The sequence below is a fragment of the Rosa rugosa genome, chromosome 2 (assembly GCF_958449725.1).
Source record: "Rosa rugosa chromosome 2, drRosRugo1.1, whole genome shotgun sequence".
NCBI lineage: Eukaryota > Viridiplantae > Streptophyta > Magnoliopsida > Rosales > Rosaceae > Rosa > Rosa rugosa.
The window spans coordinates 64,490,039-64,505,806 of record NC_084821.1 but is presented as its reverse complement, the minus strand read 5'-3'; the positions used below and the strand labels follow the sequence as shown (position 1 = coordinate 64,505,806).

Here is a 15,768-nt window from a genome sequence, read left to right as displayed (position 1 = left end):
CATGACTCGTAGCTCATTGAAGATATTTTCGAACAGTCCCTGAAATTTCAATCATTATAGGATAAGGGGGTAAAGGGCTGATGGCTCTTCACTGTGATAGCAAAATTGGTTGTTTATCCTTGTGAAGCAAACTTGAAAATGCAAATGAGAATGAAATATGCTAAGAGTTGGAACAATGTGTCGGTAATTAGTAAATATCACTAAATCAATAGCTAGTTAATAAGTCGAAAAAGATACCAACTTATCATTGGCACTCTATGTCCCACAGTCCCACATACCCTATGTCCCACATATACAATAATTGCATGTCAGCAATGATACCGGTACGGTCCTCCCCAGACAATGAGGGTATGGTTATCTATCTACTAGTTGAATGTTCTAACCAGCCGACTACAGAGAGGTTGAATCACATATCAAACAAAAGGAGAAGATCAAATTTAAGAGTCTTATTCATGAATGATTTGTTACATTAATTGTGTTTGCAACTTGTGCGGAGACTTCCAATAAAGCAGCCATAGTAGACTGAGAAATCCAAAAATCCAATCACTTGCTCCAAGTGCTGTCTGATATATACACATATATATCCATTGTTCTCTGAGTTATTTTTTCCATTCCGTGCTGGATCATACGACCTCCCAAATGCACATGCCAAAATTTCACGTGTAATTGACATAAGGCTCTCTCTCTCTCTCTCTCAGAGCTCTGTTTGAGAGTTTGTTCTTCACCTTTTGACATGGGAGAAGTGGAAGCTCAAGAACTGCAGCTGAGCATCATGGGTATGTCAACTAGTTCATTTACTTACTGGCCTTTTAGTTTTCACTACATGTAGTAAGTCTAGAATCTATATAAGCAACTGATATGTACAAGCCAATCACAACTACTGTTACTAGCTATTGAAACTGCTGCTCTTTTTGGATCGATCTTTTGATCCTGCATATGATAGTCTCAGAATTTAGGGGTGGATGGAGAAGTGACGTGAAAGATCCCAGCTTTATTGTTACTATTATCAAATTAAAGTCAAAAGCTTTTTGAAACCATACAAGAAGTAAAAAAAAAAAAACTATTGGAGGTAAAATATCAGTAATTGCCTCCTTACATATTCGTACTGTACTCTCAAGGTTTTTTGGTCTAAAAGTTTTCCCATCTTGACTTTGATCAGATACTTCGGTTACAAACAAAGCGGTACGGTATCGATATCTTTTCTTGCGAAATATAATCATATCATGAGTTCCACTACTGATCCCTGGAAATTTGTTTGTATTATCAGTTCAAGCAGAAGCAAATGAAGTAAACTCCCTACCATATGTTCCTAACCAGCTGTCTCGCTGCAGAGGTTTTAACTGGTGGCTTAGAATGTCGATTTACAGTGTGTTTGTCCTCGCTGGCCAGACAATTGCAACACTTTTGGGAAGACAGTACTATGAAAAAGGTGGTAAAAGCAACTGGCTTGCTACACTAGTACAACTTTGTGGCTTTCCTATCCTGCTCCCCTTTTATTTCATTCCAGCATTGAACAAAAACTGTCCAACCACAAATAGTACTATAGCATTTGAGTCAAAGCCACCGTCTACATTAGTCCTTGCATCAATTTATGCCTCTCTTGGCCTCCTTATAGCAGCAGACTGCTACTTGTATTCAGTAGGACTATCTTACCTTCCTGTATCTACTTACTCCCTCATTTGCGCATCCCAACTCGCCTTCAATGCGCTTTTCTCTTTCTTCCTCAACTCGCAGAAGTTTACTCCTTACATTGTCAACTCTCTTGTTGTACTGACTATCTCATCCAGCCTCCTAGTGCTTCAAGGAGACGACTCTGCTGACTCGAGTAAAGTTTCCAGGTCAAAGTACATAATAGGCTTCATCTGCACCGTTGGGGCATCGGCTGGATATGCATTGACACTTTCTCTGACGCAGCTAGTCTTCATAAAGGTTATAAAGAAAGAAACATTTAGAGTGATCATGGACTTGATAGTGTTTCAATCAGTCTTTTCAACCGCTATTATCTTGGTGGGATTTTTTGCTAGTGGAGACTGGAAGGGTATAAAGGATGAGATGGAGGGATTTGAGTTAGGGAAGGTTTCCTATATTATGAATTTAACATGGACAGCTATAGTGTGGCAGTTCTTTACCATTGGAATAGTGGGGTTGGTATTTGAGGCGTCGTCCCTCTTCTCAAATTCTATAAGTGCTGTGGGATTGCCTATTGTTCCAGTTCTAGCTGTGATCTTCTTCCATGACAAAATGGATGGGATAAAGGTAATGTCCCTGGTTTTGGCTATCTGGGGATTTATTTCATATGTTTATCAGCACTACCTCGATGATCGTAAGTTCAAGAGTGAGAAGAAAGCTGCCAATGATGAAGTTTCTAAAGCTTTTGCACAGGAAAACATTAATGGTTGAACAATCAGCCTTCTGTATATGAACTTGATTTTAATTATAAGAGTTTCACTTGCATTTTTCAGGTCATTATTAACATGCTGACTAGTCCTTATGACAAATAGATGCCCCCCGTCCTGATAAAAGTCCATTGTTTTCTACTTGAATGTTATTTATTGGGGCATCAAATTAACATGTTTTAAATTTCAACTTTGTAGACTGAAACTGGTTGATTGTGATGCCCCTATGTTTTCCAGTAATTGATTAAAATGATGCAAGGCCTCAAATAAACCAAAATGGACATCTATGATCACCTGCAAGAATTTCAGGCATTCCATATTGCATAAGATTCTCTTCATCCTTCACCTCCAACACGAGGAACGGAGGAAGGCTCAAGATCTGCAACTCCACATCGATCATAGGTAAGTCGGGGCATTTCATTATACACCCAATTTGTAAAAGATCTAATAGAAAAAACCCACCTATTATTTCTTTTCAATTTACACCTAATTATTGCTAACTAGGATAAAATATTAGATTTCATTTTTTGAAGAATTACACAAATTGCCATAATTTAAATCTGGCAAACATAAGTCAACTAGCAAAATTAACGTCATCTTTAAATACCTTAATTGTAGATCTTTTTTATTGGTCCCATTATTATCGCAATTTTCATTAAATTCATCATGATTGCTAGAATTATGGATCTTTTTTTACATAATTTTCTGAATTCAAAGGTTATATAGATTTAAGTGAATGTGATATTTACTTTTCGGTAATTTAAACTTTCTATTTTAAAAGTAACTTTCTGTTTTACTTACAACCTAACCGAAAGGTAGAGGTGTAAAGTTTTTAACCTAACTAATAGATTGTCTTTTTTTTTTTTTAATTACAACCTAAAGATTAGACAGGGACGTTTAGCTAACTTGATTTCTAGAAATTTTCATATCAACCTGTTTATTAGAATCATTTTCAACATCAGCCTCTTTTTTAGGTATTCTATCATTGCGAGTTGACCATGTTTATTAGGTTGAAAGTCTCTATAATATATGCGTATACCTATATAATAAAGTACTTGATTATTAGAACACTTTTTCTAGTTAATTTGATTTCAAGTATGTATCTAATATATAGGAGGTTTCTTTTTGTTTCTTTTTGTATGACACAGACACCTCTATATTACAATCTTTTTTTTTTTTTTTATCATACCTCTTTATTAGGTTTTATATTATATTATACCTATGATCGTAGAAGATACGACCGTTTTTTTAGCTTGAAGGTTTATGGTATTCAAGCCTCACTTACATCTAATTACTCAGTAGGTAAATTAGAAATGTAGTAGTTGAGAGTAGAAAGCTATCATGGGATTAATATGACAATATACCTAAAAAGAAGAAGAAAGTTATCCAAGAACAAGATACATACCTTATAATTAGAAATCTTTCGAGAATATAGAGAGCCACCGAGTGTGAGCCTAGAACTGAAAACACAATAACAAAAGCTTTTTTTCCCATTTCTTGACCCCATCTCGAATCCTTTTCTTTTCTTTAAGAACATTTCTTTAGTCGTTCTTCATAGACACAAGAGAGAAGTATCATACCTCCTTGCCCCCCGCCCTTTCTTTCAAGCAAGAAAAACATTTTCTCCCAGTGATTGAATCAAAATCTCTTTTCATCTTTTGAAACAATAATTGACCCCATAAAAGAAAATTGAAAATCTATTCGAAAACAAAATACCTACATATAAGGAAAACAATAATTGAAATTTGTGCTAGAAATGAACTACTATTGTAATGAGCATATATAGAAATATATACTCAAGTCAATAATCAAAATATAAAGTAAGGAAGAAATTAAGGACGTAATTGATTATGATTGATTTTTTAGCTTAATATTTCAAATTCAAATGGATGATAAGATTAAGCAAGTTACTTAATTTAACCCTCCATAATCAGAAGGGCATATTAGATATATCAAAAGAATGAGAAAACCATTAATTATAGACATATACTCTATATGGAAGGTTTGCTTATGTAGAGTGGGTGTAAATTGAAAGAAAAATATCTATGGATTTTTCTCATTAGAAGCTTATATTTTTGGGTTTATATCTAATTTTCTCTTAAAATAATGATCTTATTGATAAACTAATCATAGATAAAGCTGCACCTATTTGTAACCCAAATTTTTTTTTTTTTTGAGAAGAATTTGTAACCCAATTTTAAACGCAAAGATATAGAAATATGAGTATAGGAAAAAAGAATAGGGTTAATTACATATAAGTTCATTTTGAGGTGTTATTTTAGTTTAAGGGCCACCAAATATTTTCTTCCTTCATAAGGCCACCAAATACAAAATAGGGTTAAATTTTAAACATTAAAAATAAAAGAAATTACGGTCATGCCACTAGTCTAAATAGACCCAATTCTATCGTCTAGGTTATTTTGAATCAGAAACCTCTCTCTCTCTCTCTCTCTCTCTCTCGTCACCGGCTCGCGCTCTCTCTTGTCGCCGGCGCTCTCTCCCGTCGCGGCACTCTCGTCGGGGCTTAGTCTCAACATGGTGGAATCCGACATTTCAAGCATCGGGCATAATTTGAAGAGAAGGAATCTGGCGCTATAACTCAATTTTCCAATCGATTCAACAAAGTAAGAATCCATTCTTTCAACTCTCACAATAGCCAATTGATTTGTAGTAGCTTTTAATTTTTTATCAAATTTTAGGGTTTCAGTACTATTATAGTAGCTTTTATATTGTTTTGATGCTTTGGAGTAGCCTTCACTTTTGATTTCAAGAATAATTATTTTGTTAATGAATGTAGGTGCTTGGTTTGTATTACTGTTGTTGCAGTAGTTGTTTTGATGGTTGGGAGTAGATTATGTATTGGTTGATAGTGGCTCTATCTCTGGTTGAGAGTAGGTTTTTGGTTGGTTGGCAATTGCTTTCTCTTTGGTTAACAATAGGTGTTTCTTCTGTTGGCAATAGCTTTTGTTTTAGGCAGTAGCTTTTGTTTTATTTGTTAGTAGTTTTCGTATTCCCTCGCAGTAGCTTTTAAACAGATTAGGCTGATTAGCGGGTACTTTTGTTTCCCTGGGAGTACATATGTTTTGTTTGACAATAACTTTCGTGTTTCTTGGCAAAACATTCATAATTTATGGTAGTAGATTTTATGTTGGTTGCTAGTAGGTTTCATAGTTTTTTGTAGTAGCGATTGTTTTGCTTGACAGTAGTTTTTCTAGTCTTTGATTTAAAACTTGCCAAAATTTTGTAGTACTTGTATGCAAATACATTCTTGATTCTTGCAAATTGCTTTGGAGTATCTTTTAGAATGTTTGGAAGTTGATTTGAGATTTTTTTAGGCATGCAGTAACTTTTAGGGTGTTTGGTAGTATGTTTCATGATGCTTGACAGTAGCTTAATTATCTTTAACAGCAACTAGGCTTACCAGTTTGCAAGAGCTTTCTAGTTCTGTCTTAATAGCTTCATGGTTATTTGACAGTAACTTTACATGTCTATTACAGTAGTTTTTTGTTATTTGACAGTAGCTTTCCTATTAATTGGATGTAGCTTTAAAATACTTGGTTATTGGCTTTTGTTTTCTTTGGTGGTAGGCTTTGTATCTTGGCATGTTGAAGCAGCTTTTGTAGTCTTCCACTGTAGCTTTGTTGGTCTTTCATAGTAGCTTTTTCTAGTTTTTGTGAGTATATTTTCTAGTCTTCAACAGTAGCTTTCATATTCCTTAACAGTAGCTTCCACGGTAGAGAAGGGGCTGATGGTGATAGTGGTGGAGACGATGATGAAGACATAGAAGAAGAACCCATAGTGAGGACAAGAAGATAGAAGTACACAACAACAAGAAAATCTAAAAAAGGCAGGGCTTCTCAAAAAGAGGAAACAAAAGGACAAGCAACAAGAAGCAAAAGGGTAAAAAAAAGCTACTGCAGATGAAGAAGAAGACCTTGAAGAGGAACCAATTGAAGAGACAAAGAAAGGGAAGAAGCAAGTTGTAAAGAGAAATTCAATGGTTGATCGAATCAAGAAGAAAAAAAGGAAGGCTGGTCAAGACAAGGAGTTCATGTATGCCAGTAAAAGAACAAGGAGAGGCAAGAGGCATTAGATGATAATTGAAACAGTAGCATTATGTAGTGGTCACAGTAGATTTTTAGTTTATCAAAGTAGATTTTTCATGTCTGGACATTAGCTTTATGTTTGTTTAATTTTCAGATTTGATATTTGATGGAAAATGATGTAGGGGTGACAGTAGTATCTTGAAGTATTGAAAGTGGCTTTATGAACTGTTAACAGTAGCTTTATGTTTAATTTTCAACTTTGATATTGGATGGAAATTAATGTGTATTTTGTTATTTTCAGCTTTAAATTTCTTCTTTGACACGAATGTCCATTTCCAGGTTTGTTTTGAAGTTACAACATTTCTTGCTACTCTTAATTAAGTTACAACAGGTTTAGCCCATTTGCGTTCGATATTGTGTAACTTAAAAACATAACAAAAAAGAGTAAAGCAGAAATTGTAGAAATGTAATGAACTTAAAGTTTCAACATCCAATAGATTCTCAACAAATTGAAACTATCAGAATTATGACAAAGTTAAACAGCAAAGTTCAACATCAATCTCGAAAGCTATTGCAAAAACTATTCTCAATATTGAAAAATGCCAATATAGTAAAAGTTATTACATCATCAGTAAAAGGAACTCCCCATTCTATAAAAGCTACTACAAATGTTATCAAAAACTACTCTTAATGCTGTAAAAAGATACTCCATTTGTTCATGTATAGTTGCCACTATAAGTGAAAGCTATACTCAATGAAAAAAAAAATGATGATATAGTAAAAGATACTCCAAATGTTATCAAAAGCTACTCTAAATGTTGTAAAAAGCTAATCTTAATGTTGTAAAAAGATACTCCATATGTTCATGTACTATTGCCAGCTTTCAGATTGGTGCAATACACGTTATCTTGTTGTGGCGCCCCAACTCACCACACCGACCACACTTGATAGGCCTCATCGTGGCACCGCAACATACTTCATTCGAACAGATTTGGGTCGGCCTAATGACCTCTTAACCAATGGAGGCTTCACCACAGAAGTTTAACTCGCTGCGTCTTCATAAAACCTCCCTCACAATATCATCGAACGTATGCTTCATATCAAGAAAGAACATGATTATCTCGGACATATACATGCACCTCGCATAAGGTTCTGCAACCATGGTTAAGTTACTGCAATTTCACATTAGAGGAAGAACAATCAGCTTCTATTTTCAATATCAATGAAAACACAAAACCTACTGGAATCAGATTGAAAAAGTACTAGCGGAGGAGAAGAAAGCTACTATCACAGTAAGGTAAAGTCACTATAATAGTTATACAAAGCTACTAAATGTAATTAAAAAGGAAAAAATAACGGGAAAACAAAGACATGATATAAAGATTGGTATTATAACGAAGAATGAAGACAACAACGTGCCGCTGCACTACGAACCTATCACTCTATCAATAAGCTTCTAGTTTTGATATGAATGAAAACACAAAACAAACACAAGTGAGGTAAAGTCACAGTAAGGTAAAGTTAATAGAACAGCAGAAAAAAACTACTATCACAGTAAGGTAAAGTCACTATAACAATTATATAAAGCTACTGAACGCAATCAACAATGAAAAAATAATGGAAGAACAAAGATATATATATGACAAGAATCAATAGAAAGCAGCGTGTTGCTGCACCGCGAACCTATAACTCTATCAATCAGCTTCTAGTTTTGATATGAATAAAAAGGCAAGAGGAAAAAACAAAGAATGTATAACAAAACAGTAGACGTAGAATTATTTCATTGTGTTAGTTTCATTCCTTAACTGTATCAGTAACAATTACACACTGCATTAGTAACTTTCTCTGTACATTTTTCTATAACACAATAAGCTTCTTTAACTATAAGCTACGCATGATTTAGGTTTAGCAAAACAAAAATGAAATCACAGTAATGAAAGTTGAACTACAAATCAAGCTAAACAGAGTGTAGAGAGAGAAAGCTGAGATCGAATCAAAACAAAAATTAAATCATAGTGATGAAAATCAAAGTATAAATCAAGCTAAACAGAGTGTAGAGAGAGAAAGCTGAGATCGAATCAAAACAAAAATTAAATCATAGTGACGAAAATCAAAGTATAAATCAAGCTAAACAGAGTGCAGAGAGATGGAATCAAACCTCAATGATTGATTAGAGAGTGTGCAATTCACTGACTATAGAGTGTAGATAGAGAGAACGCTGAGATAGATTCGATGAGAGAGAGAACGCTGAGATCGATTCAATGAGAGAGAGAACACTGAGATTGATTCGACGAGAGAGAGAGCTTCATCTGCGATCTAGAGAGAGGTTCGTCTTCGTCTGCATGCAAGAAAGAGAGAGAGCTTCATCTTCCTCAGTGAACTAGAGAGAGAGAGAGCTTCATTGTGGTAGAGAGAGAGAGAGAGAGATCGTGGTTAACTGAAACTGAAACTGAAATAATAAATGGTAGAGAAAGATAGAGACAGATGAGGGTAAAATAGGTATAACATAAAAATTAGCTAATGGTTTTGGGCTCTAAAGTGGCATTATGTGTACAAAAAAATTTAGGTGGCCTTATGACTAATATAAGTCTCAAATTGACACTTATATGTAATTTTCTAAAAAGAATACCACTTGAGGTCTGATTCTTAGCATTAGCCAAAGGTCATGAACCATAGAGATCAAAGTAGTCAACACAGAAGTTATATACGATTGACCCTCTTCCCTACTTAGATAGATCTGCATGAACCGTGAGCATGAAGTCTCCATTTTGTCCTAAGTCTCTTCTAGCAAGCGAGCTTTCTGGGGAGTCATATTGTCAGTAGAGCTAGCGGCAATGTATAACCTGGTTGAGCTTCTCTGCAGTGTGACCCCGAGCCTAATATAATGAGTGTACTAAGGGGTGGTGGTGCTAAGCCTGCAGAGCCTCTGGTTTTGAGGGGTTTGCCGGTTCGGTAAAACACATAGAGCAGACGAATCAAGATCAACATCACACTTATGATTACCACAGTAATTGTGATGTTGCAGGCCATGATTGGGAAATCAAGGGGAGAGGGAACTGGAGCAGGCAGAGTTTGGAGCCAGAAATTAGCAAAAGAAAACAGGGGCCAAGCAATCAATTAGTTAATGAAGATAGATCAATGCAATCTTTAAGACTTCAACCATTACATACAAAATTATGCAAAAATAAAATCTTCAAGATTAAGCAACAAATACAAACCTGGTATACCCATAAACATAATAGATGCAAGGAAAACTAGAAAGAAAAAAAAAACTTTCAATAATATATCTAAAGGAAAGAAAAGTAATTTTTTTTTAATCAAGCCCCTGAGGCAAAAATAGTATATTCATCACAAGCCAGAATAGACCATTACATACCCTTTCGCGCTGTCATTTAAAGACATAGTCAGGCAAGAAGATAGTGGTAGTACCCACAGTGGTACATAGAAATAGACATACTCATTATACATTCAAATACGTAGAGGTAGCGGGATCATCCATTGGTACTAGAGTTCTAGGTTCCTAATACAAGGAAATTTATTGTAATTAGACAAAAAAAACTAAAAACATAGGGTTGGGCGCCCAAGGGCCTAAACCCTAGCCCAAATTTAGAAGCTAATGGACTAGTGTAGAACCCCAGCCCAACAACCTGAAGCCCAATATGGTAGTCAGCCAAGGAGATCACCCTAGGTCCATCGTCTTGGTTTGGGCCCAGTCCACCGGCTTCTCCCATCACCCTTGTCGTACGTCACTTTCCGGCCGAGTTTCGTCCGACCCATGTCGCCAAATCGCCTCGTTGCGATTGACACCGCCGACAGCGATCCAACCGTTCCGAGCAACGTCGCCGACCTGCGTCACCACTGAACAACAACACCATCCCCTATCCGGGTCCTCACAAACCCTGCACCGCCACTGATCGAAACCCATGTCAGCGCCATCGGTCCAAGAAACCATTCATGGGGATCAATTACCAGCCTGTAACAGCACAACCATTGCCTCCGCCACCAGCCCAGCCGAACCAACTGACAAAACCCGGGAAAAACCTCTTCGACAGAGTCCTATGGGCAATAGATATCTATCTCCCGTCCGGCAGCAAACCCCATGACTGCGGCAAGGCCAGAGGCCACTCGGACGTCCGGGCGCTGCCGGACGAGAACAATTTTGCAACAACGGAGTATGCCCGGTCTTAGGGTTTCTCTAGGTGAGAGAAGCCTTTTAAGGCTTGAGAAGATTTTTTTTTTTTTTTTTTTTTTTTTTTGAAAGAAAGAAAGAAAGAAAATTTGCTAAATAGCAAAGGAAGAAAAATCAAGGGATAATGACCATTTAACAATTTTGGCCTAAAAATTGCCTACTTACTCCACTAAGAGTTTTTTACTCCAATTTACCCAATCTAACATCTATTGACAGTATTACCCTCATTTTAATTAATAAATTACACTCATCTCTCTCTCTCTCTCCCCTCCCCTCTTCGATCTATTCTCTCTCTCCTCCCCCCTCATCGATTTCTTCTCTCACCGGAGACAGAATCCGGCAACGCCGTCGCCCTCTGACTCCTCTCAGACTCTCTCTCTTTCTCCCCTTCCCTCCCCTCTTCGATCTCTTCTCTCTCTCCTCCCCCCTTACTGATTTCTTCTCTCACCGGAGACCGAATTCGGCAACGTCTGCAGGCTTCATCATCATATGCGGCTTCGTCGCCGTCTGCGGGCTTCGTCATCATATGCAAGGAGGTAGGATTCGGGTCGGGCCTGGACTGAGCCAGAGGACGGGGACTTGTGGCTGAGGTCGAGGAGGGCGATGTGGCCCTGGCAGTCGCCGGCGACGAGGAGGAGGTGGCAGTTGGAAGGATTGGTAGAGAGGATTGAAGTCCCGGTCGGGGGGGGGGGGGGGGGGGGTAGACCTGTAAATGAACCAGATTTGGATCGGATCGACCTAAATCCAAATCCGTTTATTTAAAAAAAAAATCGATCCAAACCCGCTCCGTTAACCCGGCGGATCGTTGATAGCTCGATCCAAATCCGTATCCGCCGGATTAACGGATACCCGATCCGTTAATCCGTTATAATTTCAAATATAACGGGTATCCGTTAATCCGACCCGTTATAATTTCAAATATTTTAAAATTTTAAATAGTAATATTAAATTTATATCATGATACCTCATAAAATATTAATAAAATATTAAAACAACATGAAAAATATCACCAAAAGTAGAATTACATTATCAAAATTCTTAATGCTTCTTGGAATCTTGGGTGATAGACTATCCCTTAGATTTCTGCAAAAACTACAAGAAATTTTTCATATTTTATATTTTATATATTAATAAAAAAGTAATATTTTATTATTACAAAAACGAGCCGGATCATTAACGGATTGGATCGACCTAGATCCGTATTTGATCCGTTAAATAAACGGGTTAACGGATTCGGATTATTAACGGATCAACGGATCAAAACTTTCGATCCAAACCCGTCCAATAGTCACGGATCTGGAGCGGGTCCGGATCAAAATCCGATCCATTTACAGGTTTAGGGGGGTGGAAGGTTGAAGTTTGCTCCGATCTGGTGCCCAGAGCATTTTCTAGGTGGCCAATTCAACACTAAAAACAAATACAACACTAAAAACAAATACAATTCCAATCATTCCCTACGTACTTTATCTAACACTAAAGAATTGAAGGATACCAACTCTAGTATCAGCTTTCTCGTTTCAATGCAAGGAACGTGGTTTTCATTTTTCCTAGGCATTGCCTACTTCTCTCGGAAAGTCAATAGTTCTAAAGGAAAAATTTTCTATTGAGAACTACCGCAACAGAAACCTACGTTCCAGAGCTGGGGCACATATCCATGCTCACAAAGTCGAGCTGTCAACGAGTGCATTCAGCATAAATAAAGTTGGCTTTAGGATGAGCCCTATATCACCATTGATAAAAGCATGCGCACCATCCTTCAATTCAGTCCAGCTACAGCCTAGTGCCTTCTTGACATTGTGTTGCCTCATTAAAATGTGGTAAAAATGGCCATTTCGAACAATACTTCATACTTTATATAGTTAGGATGCCTTGAGTTATCAGACCAAAAAAAAAAAAGGATGCCTTGAGTTAAGGCACAATTGAATTATGGCGACTAGGCCTGGGCTTGGGTCGGGCTGGGCCCGAAATTTAGTAAAACCGAGACCGAACCCGAAACAATCGGTTCGGGCCGGTTCGGGATTTTTCAAAATTGAAAACTCACAGAAACCGATTCCAAACGGGTCGGTTCGGTCTTCGGGCTTTTTGGGCCCAAAATCCAGTTTCCCAACTCTGACAAAATATACATAAAATTCGGTAAGAAGCGAGGTTTGAACCCCCAACCTCCTACACAAAAACCTTACTCCCAACCACTAAAGCAAGAGAGGCTCTCAACAATCTAAGTGCAAAGTATATATTTATTTCATCCTAGGCAACTTTTCTTGGTGGTGGAGACAACTACTTTTTTTTTTTTTTTTTGGGAAGAGTGGAGACAAGTCACAACTTTTCTTGGTGGTGGAGACAGCTTTTCTTTACTTTTCTTCTCCTCCCTTCCACGTTCCACCCCGTCCTTTCTTTTCTTGTCTTGGTAGGTGCATCAACTTTTCTTTTCTTTAATGCTTGGGAAGTGAGGCAGCAACTGAGCAACGTGGAGAGCTGTACCAGCAATTAGCGATGACGGAAGAATACGAGATAACGGGAAACAATACATTTCGGTGATGTGGCTTTGTATTGACCATTGGATAATGTAGATGGTTGTGATATTATGAAATTCACAAAACTGCATGGGCTCCTCACTTTAGAGGAGCCGGATCCTAGATGGATGATCACCAACAATTAAATCAAACCAGGAATCAAACCAACAATTAGAAACAATCATCTCCAAAATGAATATATTGATGGAAATCAAAGTGCAGAAGAATGGGTGGAAAGGAGCAAGTCGTTATTGATAAACCCATAAGGGATTGAAATGGTGTAATGGACGAATCAAAGTCTTTCATGGAGAAGAAATAAAAGCTTTAAGATTCAAAATTGAAAACTAAAGAGGAGATTGAAATCAAAATTATAATCACTGCTTCAAAGAAAACCTGTTTGATCCTGATAGGAGTGATGTAGAGCGGTTGCTGAAAGGGTTGAAGAGTAGATTGATCGAGTAAAAGGTAGATAAGAACACTATAGATTTGACGTTCGGTGTCAGAATGCTAATTATTATACTATTTCGAGAATGGAACGGCGCCAGAAGTCAAACTTTTCGCTTTTTCGGATTTCTGAGTTCGTTTCAGGCCTTAAAGCTGCATTTTACTATTTTCCCAGCAATTTAGATTTTTTATTTAGTTTTGAATTTGTTTTGTTTTAATCTGTGGGCTTTAGGCTTGATTTTACCCTAAGATTTATTATCTAGTATTTAAACAACTGCACATTCGTATCTTTCATATTATTATCAATCAAACTGAGAGTTTTCTCATATTGTCTGGTAAACTATAGATTTATTTGTTTTAAGGTTTATAGCTTGTAAACCTTATTACTTCCGACTGCATCAAGGAGAGACAAACAAAGGATAGAAAATATCAAGAATTTGACTTTCTTTTTTCTTTAATTACCAAGTCAACTACAATTTGAAAATAAAATGATCGATATGCTGTATTAGGTGATGTGGTTTCCTTTCAAGCCATATAAATTATAGGGAAAATGCTCATTTACCCAATTTTAGCTTAAAATTTGCCCACTTGCTCCACTAACTGTTTTTTAACCCCGTTTACCCAAAACACTCTAAGAGATTATTTCCCTTTTACCCAATTAATTCTTTTTTTCTTCTTTTTATTTATTTTTGGGACTTTTTTGCCCTCTCCCCCCTCACCGATTTTTCTGTCCTCCCCCCTCACCGATTTCTCTCTCTCTCCAGACGACGTCGGATCTCTCTCTCCCTCCCTCCATCCCTCCAGCAGGTCGCCCACGACGCTGGCTCTCGCCATCGCCGCGCCGAAACTCGTCGTCGTGCTCTCCGCTGCCAAGCTGACGGTCCTCGTTGCTGAGAAGCTCGGCAAGGCCGGGTTTGACCTTCTGAAGGAATCGACGACGGACTGAAAACTACTATCTGGGACTGAAACTGCTATCTGCTATTGTGCAGTCATAACCATAAAAGTTGTAACATTAGTGCCCCCCAGTAGACTTTGTATTGGGGGCCAATGATGACTGCTTTATTTATTGACGGACTGAAACTGCTATTCCAAAGTAAATGTAGTGTTAAATTGCAGTAGTCGATAAATGAAAAAAATTGTGTGGTTTGTGTCAGTCTAGTGGGGGGCAGTAGACAGAATATTGACCCTCATAATGTGGGTTTTAGACATTATCTGTTGTTTTGAGTGTGAATAACTTATATAATCTGTGAAACATAGGAAGCGGTGTAATTTTTGATGGTCTATTGGGGGCAGTAGACACATTAGTGCCACCCAATAATGTCTTTCTTAGGAGACAGTAATCATCTCTTGTTGATTATAAAATGATCATTTTGGTTTTGTTTGTGATAAAGTGCAATACACTATGAATCCTTGAAACTGGTGCAAGTTTTAATGGTTTAGTGGGGGGCAGTAGACACATTACTGCCCCCAAATAATGTCTTCATACGAAGTCAGAACCCTTCACTTAACTATTTTAGAATGTTCATTTTGGTTTTGTTTTGGTGTAGAATGGGTAGGCAGAAATTAGTGGGGGGCAATAATCTGTCTATTACCCCCCAATAGACCACAGTTTTGACGTCGTTCGAGACCTGCAAGCGAAGCCCAGACCCGATTTCGGCGTGGAGCTTCCCGGACATCTGACGAACAAAACCGGCGAAGCCCAGACCCGATTCCGGTGTGGAGAGCTTCCCGGACATCTGACGAACAAAACCGGCGAAGCCCAGAGGGGTTGGGATCGTGGAGTTAGATGGCGTCATCCTCTGGTGGTCTGACGGTGGGACAGAGCGGCGGCGGTGGAGGCCGACATTGACGGTGGAGTGGTGGGCGTGGTGGCTCAGAGAGAGAGAAAGAAAGAGAGCCTGAGACGAGGTTAGAGAAAGAGAGAGAGGGAAATCGATGAGGGGGAGGAGAGAGAGGTATGAGTGTAATTTGTTAATTAAAATGAGGACAATACTGTCAAACACTGTTAGATTTGGTAAATGGGGTTAAAAAACTCTTGGTGGAGTAAGTGGGCAATTTTTGGCCAAAAATTGGATAAGTGGTCACGGCCCCTAAATTATATAAATGATGGAAATTACACGAATTCCACGTAACTTTACAACAATCTCACTTTAAACCGGATCCCCCACAAGTATGTCCATGAG

The 15,768-nt window shown here is 37.8% G+C and overlaps 1 protein-coding gene across 2 annotated transcripts; it reads left to right on the top strand.

The window, feature by feature from the left end:
• The first annotated feature begins 466 nt into the window (after positions 1-466).
• Positions 467-2,461, top strand: LOC133729322 (probable purine permease 10). 2 transcript variants are annotated; one of them, XM_062156825.1, is made up of 3 exons: positions 467-776; positions 1,160-1,182; positions 1,268-2,461. In XM_062156825.1, the coding sequence occupies exon 3, from the start codon at positions 1,354-1,356 to the stop codon at positions 2,398-2,400; it is 1,047 nt and encodes a 348-aa protein (XP_062012809.1). In that variant the 5' UTR covers positions 467-776; positions 1,160-1,182; positions 1,268-1,353; the 3' UTR covers positions 2,401-2,461. The 2 variants fall into 2 exon arrangements, with proteins under 2 accessions (XP_062012809.1, XP_062012808.1); XM_062156824.1 differs by lacking the exon at positions 1,160-1,182 and having other exon boundaries at positions 474-776.
• Positions 2,462-15,768: the final 13,307 nt, after the last annotated feature.